The sequence below is a fragment of the Nicotiana sylvestris genome, chromosome 1 (genome assembly GCF_000393655.2).
Source record: "Nicotiana sylvestris chromosome 1, ASM39365v2, whole genome shotgun sequence".
NCBI classification, from domain to species: domain Eukaryota; kingdom Viridiplantae; phylum Streptophyta; class Magnoliopsida; order Solanales; family Solanaceae; genus Nicotiana; species Nicotiana sylvestris.
In genome coordinates, this window is record NC_091057.1 from 187,187,793 (window position 1) to 187,200,227 (window position 12,435).

The 12,435-nt window shown below is 34.4% G+C and overlaps 1 protein-coding gene across 1 annotated transcript; it reads right to left on the reverse strand.

Annotated features, from left to right (window-relative positions):
• Positions 1 to 7,455: 7,455 nt before the first annotated feature.
• LOC104211549 (L-ascorbate oxidase homolog) lies at positions 7,456 to 12,435 on the reverse strand. Its single transcript, XM_009760621.2, has 8 exons — positions 12,176 to 12,435; positions 11,967 to 12,076; positions 9,994 to 10,264; positions 9,358 to 9,460; positions 8,917 to 9,262; positions 8,165 to 8,530; positions 7,995 to 8,073; positions 7,456 to 7,891 (listed from the first exon to the last, which is right to left on the reverse strand). Exons 1-8 carry the CDS (start codon positions 12,338 to 12,340, stop codon positions 7,682 to 7,684), a joined length of 1,650 nt encoding a protein of 549 aa, XP_009758923.1. The 5' UTR covers positions 12,341 to 12,435; the 3' UTR covers positions 7,456 to 7,681.

Below are 12,435 nucleotides of genomic sequence, written 5' to 3' on the forward strand. Positions count from 1 at the left end.
GTTAATTGTAATTGGTAACTTTAAACCATCTGTTACAGTACATAATTAGTGACTGGAATATGAATACCAAAGCAAAATACATCCCTAATTGTTACGGCCCAATTTAGGATCATGACCGGCGCTTGAGAGTAACTGCCCCCAAGTAAGCCTTATCGATATTTTACAGAAAATCAGACAAAGTTTTCCCTTATTTAGGACTATCCAAAAATTTTCCTTTCTCATAAACAAATAACAACCAACCCATATTCACCTAAATCAATCACAATATTCACCAACTAACAAAAAATGAGTCTTCACCAAATTACCAACCTTATCAACATAATAATACTAAACTCATCTCAAAAATACGGAAAGAAGTACAATACTAGTAACTAGTCCAATATAACGAATGAATGCCCATGACACTTATAAAAATGACTATATAGCGACTCTAAGAGTTCATAAGAAAAGACGATAACAAATAAATAAACTCTTTGCCTACACGAACAAGCACAGGGCTCACCAGGAACTATCAAATCGTGTATTCTAATAAACAAAATTCTCGCTCGCGTCAACTGCTGTCTCTGTAAAAAAAAAAGTCGAGAGTGAGTCGCTAGCTCAGTGAGTAATAATTCTTAACCACAACCATTTTTAATTGGGGACAAGTTAAAAGCATGCCTGTTTAATAATAATCAGAAACTATCATAAAAATAAGATGCCCTCTCAAAAATGGTAAATATAATCAGTCTATTCATATACTTCCTGTGACAGAAATCAATTTAACAAATCGATAATAAACACTGTCTCATAGAAAATCTTTATGTTTGGGAGGTTTCCAAGAAAGGATCATATAATCTGTATCACTGTGTGGGTCCCTTCGTAAAAGGAGTCAAATAAAACTTGTAGGTCCCTACTCGAGGGAAAATTGTAACTGTATGTTAGTTCTACCTTCCCACTAGCGCGGGCTATAACTGTAATCTGTAATCTGTATGTACAAGGTGCATCAGGTCTAACGCACCCGCCGTTAGCTACGTGATCCTTCAAAATCTCCTCTCATTTATATTTTTTCTCGTAACTAGTAAATATTCATATGAAAGCATTTTCAAAATAGTACAGGGCATTTCAATTCTTATCAAATCATGCAATCCAATTTCGGTAACGGTAATCATATCTCAAATCATAGTAAAACATGTCTAGTAACAGCGAGAACATATTAAATAATCGTAAACATCTCAAGTATACTATTCAGTACGATATCAAGTAAAGGACTTGTCCCACATGCAATTTCAAACATTCGGTAACACATTTATTTTCAAAATAATGTATAAACCATGCAAGTTATGAAAATACAAATTGCGGTACGATTATTACTCACAGTATTCGTGTCAAATACCAAACTCGCCACCTCGAGCGATCTGTACAACTTCCTCCGATCAATCTATAATCATGTCATATCAATCTCGTGTCAATTTTCTAGTTTAAACTAATTCATAACAAATTTAAAATATATTAACCCTCAGAGGTTCATGTTTGACCATAATTGCTGAATTGTGTTTACCCATACTATGAGTAATTCAATTAGTCCATAATCAATAACTTTTTAGCGTATCCATATAGTATACCTGCTTAATTCATGAAAAGGCTTATGGATTTCTCTCAGTTTCCTAACCTCCTCTTCTAACTCAGAATCAAATCTCACATTATATTTACTTAGTCTCGCGAGGAATCATATATATAAATTACTATTATTTCAGAAAGAAGGAAAATATATGTAATTACCTGGGGCTTATCGTTGAGATAAGATTATATGCCAATGGTTTGAATGGAAACAGTATTTTGTACGAGGCAACACCAAAAAACTTTTTCCCCTTTTCGTTTTTTTTCTTTTCCGTTGAGTGTTAGCCAAAAGGGGATGTCCTCTTATTTTTCAACCCCCCTTTTTTGCTTTGTCTTAGCCGCAGCTTGTTGCATTCCCCCTTTTCCCTTTTCTTTTAGTTCCAGTGGGCTTTGCTCCTTCTTTTAATTTGACTAGGTTTCTTCTTTTTGTTTTGTTTTATTAGTTTTTTTCCCTTTTTTTCTTTCTTTGGACTTAAATTATTTTCTAAATGTCCAATATGTCCTCACTTAAAATATTGGGGTATTACATCCTTCCCACCTTATGAAATTTGGTCCCCGAATTTAACTCTAGTACGTACCTGTAGACTGAAATAAATGGGTATACTTCGTTTGCATATCTTTTTCTACTTCCCAAGTAGCTTCTTCAATGGTATGATTCCTCCATAAAACTTTAACGAACACAATTTGTTTTGACCACAACTTTCTTACTTTTCTATCAACAATAACTACCGACTCCTCGTATAATAAGTTTCCATTTAACTCTATAATCGGTACTTCAATCACATGATAGGAGTCTTGCTCCACATTTTCTTAGCACAAAAACATAAAATACTTGATTTATGAAAGACAATTCGGGAGGAAGTGCCAAACAATATGCCACGACTCACACTTGGTCTAGTATTTCGTACGACCCTTTAAACCTCGGGCTCAACTTACCTCTTTTTTTTTTAATCACATTACACCTTTCATAGGGAAAACTCGTAGGGACACTCTACCCCAATTGTAAAAACTAAGTCCATTCTCCTCTGATCCGCATAAAACTTTTGCCTATTATGAGCTATGAGAAATCTGATCACTGGACCTTTTCAATAGCTTCTTGTACTAAGTGAGGTCCTAATAAGTTAGTCTCATTGGTTTCAAATCATCCGATAGGAGAACAACATCATATACTATACAAGGCTTCATATGATGCCACCTAAATACTAGACTAAAAGCCATCATTGTAGGCAAATTCAGCTATAGATATATAAGAGTACAAGTTATCTCCAAACTTAAAATGTAAACTATCTACATATACTTCAAGATTTGCATAGTACGTTCAGACTGACCGCTTGTCGGCTGATAAAATAGGGTACTAAGATCTATCTACTCATGTAACCAATGTTTCTTGGAAAGATCGTCAAAATCATGTAGTAAATTATGATCTTCTATCAGAAATGATGGGCAATAGACCCTGTATAGTTCGATAATTTTCCATTCATGTATATTTGAGTATATTTATCCTTAGTGTGTAAAGTTTTGACTGGTAAAAGTGTGCATACCATGTAAGCCAATTTCAATTACCCACATATAATTATAACTTCTAATTGTTTAAGGTTGTTTTGTCATAAAATTCACTTTGATTCTATTTTATTCACTTTGGAATCTCGAGTTATTGTAGCGTGCATGCGAGTCACAAATGCTGACATGCTAACAAGTTTAAACTTTTAGAAACAAGGTTAAGTTAATGTTCCCCCTTTCTTTTTGTACAAATATAATTTTCTTCTAGTCATGGTACATTTTACTAGACTCCGGTTGTACAACGTATCTAGGATTATGAACTCTTCAAGAATAACTCGTCTTAACACATCTACATCTAGTACACATAATTAGTCACCTAGTCGAGAATACAATTTCTGTCAATAGTTATATCATTCTTTTACTAGCTAGAACCTCATCTCGACATTTACATAATCGCTCATCTATATATTTAGTGGCCTTTATGCATTTTGCTAATGAAGACTTTAATTGATCACAAGCCAACAATGGCTCTGAAATTTTTCACACTAAATCTGACACTTGTACCATTTAGTTTATGCACATTCTTAGCCAAAAGTCTCGCTATAGGAGCTACATGTGCTGAACTACCCCACAATTTTTATTTTTTTTACCTAATGCGTTGGCCACAACAATGGCATTTCCGAGATGATATAGAATAGTGCAATAATCATAGTAATTAAATAGTTTTATCTATCTACCTTGCTAAAAATTCAAATGTCTCTGCTAGAAGGCGTATTTCAGTCTCTTGTGGTCTATAAAATCTCGCAAGTTTCAGGGTACAAGTAGTGTCTCTAAATCTTCAAAGAAATACAATTACGGAAATCTTCAAATCATATATGGGATTGTACCTCTTTAGCTGTGTTGAAGCATAAGCTATCACATGATCAGTCTACATAAGAACATATCCTAATCTGACATTCGAAGCATTACATAATACTGTAAATCCTCTAGAATATGATGGTAAGGCTAATATTGTTAGTGGTCAAGCATGTCTTGAGCTTCGAAAAGCTCTGGTCACATTTTTTCGTCCATTGAAACTTTGATGTTTTTTTTTCTATGTTAACTTGGTAAATGGCGCCGCTACTATAAATAATTCTATAGAAATATCTTGTAGTAGCCTCCCTAGCCCAAGAGGTTATGAATCTCCATAGAAATAGTTGATCCTTGCCACCTTTTAACTACTTCTATCCTATTGGGATCTACCGTACTCATATCCTTAGTTACAATATGCCCGAGGAATGCCACTGAGTCTAGCCAAAATTCATGCTTCGAGAACTTGGTAAAAAGCTGATTTTCTCCAGCGTCTTTAACACATTTTTCAAGTGATCCTCATGTTCTTCCTGGTTACGAGAATATACAAGAATATCGCTTTTAAGAACTATGAAATTTTCTTTTTCCTCCAAAAAGCCAACTTGAAAACCTTATCCATTATGTACATCAATATAGCTGGAGCATTGACTAGTCTAAAATGTATCACAAGTAACTCTTAATGTATGTACCGAGTTCTACAGGCGGACATAAAAATATATTCCTTTCTTATTCTAAGCTGATGATAGCCAGATTGAAGATCAATGGCTTTTTTGTAACAGATCAAACAAGCCATCTATACGAGACAATGAATATTTATTATATGTTTATGCCTTGTTAAGAGTATGTAGTTTATGCACAACTTTCTTTTTTTTGGTCTCGTCTTTCTTTTTCGCAAACAGTATTGGCGCACCCCATGAATATATACTTGATTTGATAAAATTCTTATCAGTAGGTCTTGCAACTATTCCTTTATCTCTATCTAGCTCCACTGGTTTTATACAATAGGGGGTTTCGATATGGGTTGCATGTTAGGTTTCAAATCGATACCAAAGGCTATTCTCGTATTAGCTAGTCCTGGTAAATTCTCAAAAATATATCAAAGAATTTTCTAGCTATTGGTACCTTTTTCCGAGTTAGGTGTCTTGTCTCTTTATGTATCTTATCATAGCTAGGACCCCAACAATTTTTCTTTAGTAACATTGAGCCTTGATACATGATATAACCTTATTTATTTTTGGAAATTGTTCTCCTCTTAGGACAAAATTGGGTTAGTTCAGTATTTCAAACTCAACTTCCTTTTCATGTAATCGAGGGTGGCATGGCAAGAAGATAACCAATCCATTTCAAGTAGCCCATATTACTAATATCAAGTCGACTAAGATATCCCTATGTTCAACTTAAATTTGGCAAGCTCGTTAAATATATTCAGTTAACTTAAATCCTCCCACATGAGTAAAAACCCAAAGGGATCATTCAACATCTCATAGTCCATATTTCCAATTATTTGACCCCCTCTAAAATGCTCACCTAATGAATTCCCCAATTTGTGCTTCCCTCATAAATTTTTTGTTGCATATCTATCACACCCATGTTTTCAATCTTTTAGCAAGCTCAATTACCATAAAATAGATCATACTCTTCGGATATGAGATTATTGCCTTATTTAAAAAGTTAATCACCCCTTAGACAATTCCTTAAACTTTAGATAACGTGTATTTAGCAAGCTGAGGAAGTCTAATGACATATATCAGTACTTCTATTATGTTAACCAATTTCTTACCTAGTAGATTCACGCTTTTGGCTTACATGAAGGAAGCGATTCATAAATAGTTTAGAGAACTCATTCCCAAGTAAAATGTGTTGCTCCTATCGATGTTCCTAAATAATACGATATTATACCACTAATTGGCTAGTTCTCCGGTCTGTAAACTCTACCTAAACAGACCTTTTGCTAGTATATTCTAGAGCCCATAACGCTAAAAAAAATCCTTAAATTATCTGAGGATCCTCCAAACTATCAGAAATGTTAAACTTGGCAGTTTCAACTTTAGGAACTTTATTAAGCATACATCTTTATTTTTTATAATCTTTACCAATTTAGGTGTCTAAGGCCTCTAAAGCTTCAGTTTCTTTCCATCCTTCTCTTATTTATCCATTATATCCATTACATTACATGATGGTAAGTAACTTGTGATGACTCTATTCAACTGTTATAATAGTGAACTAGTGTTATTTTTTAAAATGTAGTCTATTACACATATTAGGAGTATGAAAGCCCCTTGTTGCGGTACAATAGCCCTTTTTATTGGTCTTTCTATTAGTTCTGTCACTTTTCTTTGCTCGGAGATGATTAATTGTTCACCGGCAATACATGTGTCTTTGAACCTTTAGCCAAATTCTATTATTGGATGATTGGTCCTAGCCAAATCGGAACAAGATAAAAGGTGACATATTGAGTTATCTGACACTAATCCAACACACGTAAGGAGGAATAAGAAGAAAAATAAGACACACCCTATCACGCCTTCGCAGAATCACGATTATGGGAATGGCTGGCTACATAACCATAATTGAGATTCTACTACCGACATGTGCTCCATTAGTCACAAGAATAACCTAGGGCTTTGTTACCAACTTTGTCACGGCCCAATTTAGGATCATGATCGGCGCTTGAGAGCAACTGCCCCCAAGTAAGCCTCATCGGTATTTTACAGAAAATTGAACGAAGTTTTCCCTTATTTAGGACTATCCAAAAAATTTTCTTTTTCATAAACAAATAACAACCAACCCATATTCACTTAAATCAATCATAATATTTACCAACTAACCAAAAATGAGTCTTCACCAATATTACCAACCTTATTAACATAATAATACTAAACTCATATCAAAAATACGGAAAGAAGTACAATACTAGTAACTAGTCCAATATAACGAATGAATGCCCATGACACTAATAAAAATGACTATGGAGCGACTCTAAGAGTCCATGAGAAAAGACGATAACAAATAAATAAACTCTTTGCCCACGCGAACAAGTACGGGGCTCACCAGAAACTATCAAATTGTGTATTCTAATTAACAAAATTCTCGTTCGCGTCGACTGCTGTCTCTGTAAAAAAAAAAGCGGGGAGTAAGTCGCTAGCTCAATGAGTAATAATTCTTAACCACAACCGTTTTTAATTGGGGACAAGTCAGAAAGCATGCCTATTTAATAATAATCAGAAACTATCATAAAAATAAAATTGCCCTCTCAAAAACGGTAAATATAATCAGTCTATTCATGTACTTCCTGTGACAGGAATCAATTTAACAAATCGATAATAAACACGGTAGACACTGTTTCATAGAAAAAAAATTTGTTTGGGAGGTTTCCAAGAAATGATCATGTAATCTGTATCACCGTGTGGGCCCCTTCGTAAAAGGAGTCAAACAAAACGCCCTTAATTATATTTGTGACAGTGACCAATGCTATGGACCAATTTAGGATTCTTAACGGGGAAAACGACATGTATAAATTCTCTGAGTGTGTTAATTGTAATTGGTAACTTTAAACCATCTGTTATAGTACATAATTAGTGACTGGAATATGAATACTAAACCAAAATACATCCCTAATAAGCAATAAAGAATGGGGTTGAATTAGTAAAACAATTGGAAATGATTAGCAGCAAGAAAAAGATGACGAGAAGTCAGTCTTCTTCCTCTTCAGCTTCCTGGTGTCTTGATAGAACTATTATGTTCTTATGGCTCTACCCCTGGCCTTGCCACAGTGCAAAGCATTCTTTGGAATAGGATATTCGTCGCGATATGATTGAACTGGTGTATATACTCGCAGATAAAATTGTTGCCCGAGGTATTGCCTTGCCCAGAATTGAGTCCTCAGGTTCCACATTCCTACATTATCCAGGGGTATATATATTGCTGTCCATGATCTTGGATAAACCTGTCAAAGCCAATACCAAAATTCACCAGGCATCACATTTTGTACTTCATATTCAACAGTAGCAAAATGACATTGGGTAATAAGTTCATCATTAAATTCTAACCTGTGTGGTACAACGTGAAACTGCGTCGATAAGGTTATATTGTTTTTTACTCTCAGGACTCCATCTACCTTTATCCATTCTGTGAAAAATTAAAAAAACATCATTATTTAACTAAGTAATTAAAGCATGTGGCTTTTTATGAATAGAATGAGATGTTAAGGAGTAATTACCCGACGACAAAGAAAGAGTAACCATCAAGATGCCAGCTTTGCATAATGTTCTCTCTGTTCTCAAAAACAATCTCCACAAATGCTCTGTAGTCTGCTCCCATAACTGCCGTGTCAAGGTGTATGTGTCGACCTGTAGGCTGATCAGCGATGCTTCCAACTTCGAATACTCCTGTGATATTGTAATAGTCTGCTAGCTTAAGCGGCGTATCAGCAGGAATGAAGGACACGCCATTAACTGCATATCTTTGTTTTCTATCAACTAAGCCAGCAGAATTTGCTAGTCTTATTGTTCTAGTGACATTGATTTGGCCATAATGGTAGGAGCCTTGGGGGTTTGGTCTTGGCCCACTGGCTGTAAGATTTGTCCTGGAAATTATAGAAGAATCCGTCTCATATTGTACTTCTATGTCAAGAATAAAGCAAATACACGCATTATTGAAACAATGTTGAAGTGCATGATCGTCTCATCTAAAAGTTTAAGTTCTTCGAGAGAACTTTGTATTACTTCATTAAGCTTGTGGATGAGATAATCACATAAGTCAATATGATATCAGAGCAGGCAGAGATCCTGAGTTCAAATCTCACTTCCAAAAAAAATCAATGTGTGGCCCTTGAAAGAATGAGGTCCACACGCGTGGGCGTGTTGAGACATTCTATAGTTAAGTAATTAAACGTGTTTTTTGTCTAACAATTTAAGCTTTTAGTTGAGATAATCACACACCTTAATGCAAAATTCAAAAAAGGTATCATACCGGATAGAACGAGCCTGATTTAAGGACCAAGAAATGCCAGTGGTTGGCCCTGGAGGAGGTGGTCCTGAAACCGGTTTTCTCGAGTTGCTGTAGTGAAGAATGGCTGTGGAATTGAGAATTTGAGTAGTGAAGCGGCTGGAAATAGCAATGTAATAGTCTTGAGCAGGCTGATCTGCAGTGACCAACACTGAGTAGGACTGACCAACATGTACATCAAGAGAAGACAATGTAGTTTGTATTGTATGAGTTCCTTCAACTTCAACCAACTTCATTTTGTGTCCCTGAATTCTAAAGTTCAATGAATTCTGAAGTCCCACATTGGATATTCTTAACCTATATGTTTTCCCTGGAAAATTGCAAGGAATATTACCCATTTCAGGTTATTACTTGTAACAAATAGTTCTTGAAAACGAAACAGGTCCATTTTGTTATAATGTATACCTGATTCAACCGTGAATTTTGCACCGTCACGACCAAGGCCATTGATCTGAATGCCATCAGGGAATTTAAGCATCTTTCCACGGTCTAAAATTGTTTGTAATGCCTGGAAATCCAAAATCAACATCATAAGCAACAAAATAAACTCATTTTTTAGGAACCCGCCAAACTATTCCAAATTTAAACAGGTTATGTAGTAATTGGTCTTTTGACTTGACTCAACAAGCTGAACCCGAAATGACCTATCAAACTATCGTTTCAAAAACTCAAAATGTAACCCAAACTGAACATACAAAATAAAATATGGAGATTGAGAATTTTTGTAATTATGGAAAATTAAAGCTAAAAAAATTAGTCCTCACTTATTTTTTTCAAGAAACAAAGTTAAAAGGATGGCAGGTTGAATCATATTGGGCGGGTTGGATTAGCACCAAGTATTTGACTCATCTTAGCCAACCCATTTTGACACAACCAAATTTTGGATGGTTAAGTCATGACCCATTTATTGATTTTATGTATTTTTACAATTGACACGAATAAGTTTGATCTAACACGCACATTTTCCAGCACTACTTGTGATAATTAATAAGTAATTCTGCTAAGAATGAGACTGAAATAACACGATGTTGGATTAATTACCTTGTGATTAGTTTTGTACCAATCTCCAATAAGAATGGTGAAATCTCCAGCAGGTTCAGGGAAAGGGACTGGAATTCTTGGCCTACTGAGAATCCTAATTCCTCCAAATCCACCAGCGGCTTTATGGAATTTGAGAGATGGAAAATAGAAGAAACTTCCTATTTGATCTTTCACTTGCATTATGTATGTGAAATTTTTTCCAGGAGGGATGGGACATGTTGTTCCATATACACCGTCTTCAAACGAATTTTTCCTTTGTTGGAGCCCATTCCTGCATTGTAAATTTCCAGTAATTTACACACTGTTAACATATTATCAGTGCTCTCTGCGGATACAAGTTTATGAATCTTGATTTAGTTATCAAGAAAAAAGACGGTCTAAAACATGTTTATTTATGTTGAATAATTTGACATATTTTATTATAGTTGTCCCATTTTGACTTTCATTCTTGGCATCCCTTTATTACTCATTAATTAACTTCTCCCCTATTTTTTTTGGAAAAGTCAAATACAATTTTGTTAAGCATTTTGGTATGTCTAAGTTAAGCATTTTGGGAGTACTTTTTCTACTAATCCAAAAAAAAAAAATCATTTGGGATAATTGGATCAAATTAATTAACGTACCATACGAGCAACAAAACTAAAAAAATTCAGGTGAAGGGAGTTGAAGGAGAATGAAAATGACCCAACAATAAGCCAAAGAAAAAGAGGAAGTCACGTATTTAGATGAGATAGTTTGACTCGGCATGAAGTTTAAGTAAAAAAAAAAGAAGACTTTTGAAACTTGTGGTCTTAAAAGCTTAATGGGTAAAAGTTTTGTATAGCCATAATATTTGTGTGGTTATAAAAACTTTTCATTAAGGGTAAAATAAAAAGTTTAAAGTTGAATTATTTCCAAATTTAGAAATGTGTCATTTATTTTGGAACAAACTAAAAAACAAAATATCTCATCTAATATGAAACGCGGAGAGTAGTAGATATTGAAGGAAAATTCGAGATAAACGGACAGATGAAAAGGTGGTTCTCTTTTGTTTCTTCATTTATGCTGTTGGTGTTTCGTCTTGGACTACTTTTCTAACAAACCACATCACTGAATGAATGATTTATATGTTTCATTTATTAGTTGCGTATTACTGGAACTAAGTCGTGGTCAAGTAGGGAATTCTTGAAAAAACAAAAGTTTATTTCATGCATGGTCAGAAGGTAACAAGTTTTTAACCATATATATACTGTGTAATACTATTACAGATGATAAAAAAGAGAGAAAAACGATGAACTACACACTCTTGTTTGACCAAAAAATATGGATCTTTGATTAAACCAATTAAAGGTATATAATAAGGGGTTAAACCTAGTTAATAATAATAACTTTAGATTTGTAACCGATTAATGTGGATAATGTAAAGCAATCGATAAAAGAAGATTCAGTGCAAGGTGCATTCAATGTTTTAAGACCATTAATGAGGAGGGAATATAACGCAATAAATAACAATAAACGGCATTAGAGTAAATAAGGAGAATGTTTAACCTAATATAGAATGAGGTGTATATGATTTCTCCTTCTGACAATGATAAATAATAGACAAATATCAGAATATTGGGACCCTTCTCGTATCTGGTGGAAAAGGTATTGAATAATAGAAGATCGAATCTATTTAGAAAGGTAATGCTTGTATTTTATCTAGAGAAAGTTGTTTTTCATAGAGTATTCTTATTAGATAATGTTACCTACCCCCAATAAGGGACATGCCCCCATTAACCCTAAAAGTGCAAGCACATAGAATATTTCTTTTAAAGATCCTGCTACTAAACTATGTGTCACTTTTGATAATATCACTTCGTGTCGATCATCCTTAGACATATTTTGACCCATACATGTACTAGGCTATATACTCATTATTAGAATGTAAGAAAGAAAATTTATATCAGTTAAGTAAATGCATGCAAACAGACAAAAAAAAAAACGAGATATACCAGGTAAGAAGAAATGGCTCAGGCAAGTCATTATGGACGTTAATGATAAGGTTGTCATTCGTAACGCTGATTATATCCGGACCCGGAAATTGTCCATTTATCAGAATTCCCTGTGCCCATCATCCAACATAAAACATTAGAATTTTGATAAAATAAATTAACGTTCGACGTACTAAACACATCCTGAATATATATATATATGTAGGTACCTGTTGGCGGACGCCAAGAGGATATATATCGCCATAACTGATTCTCCAGTCGAAGTATCTGTATGGATCTTCAGCAACTACTACTCTACAAACTGTCTGCATGTAGAGCGCTACAACCGCAAATAACCAACACCCTCTTCTTCCATTTTCCCATAGCAACCTCATTCTTAATTAACGAATAAATAAATAAATAAGTTAGTAGTATCTGATGGAGAAGAATTTTGATGTATGTATGTATATATATATTGGTATATTAGAAT

Excerpts from the sequence above, each read along its gene's own strand:
- LOC104211549 (XM_009760621.2), bottom strand. The coding sequence starts at position 12,340 with ATGAGGTTGCTATGGGAAAATGGAAGAAGAGGGTGTTGGTTATTTGCG. Across the intron at positions 10,265-11,966 it reads GAGCCATTTCTTCTTACCTG|GAATGGGCTCCAACAAAGGA; the intron begins GTATATCTCGTT and ends TTTACAATGCAG. Across the intron at positions 9,263-9,357 it reads AAAATTCACGGTTGAATCAG|GGAAAACATATAGGTTAAGA; the intron begins GTATACATTATA and ends GCAATTTTCCAG.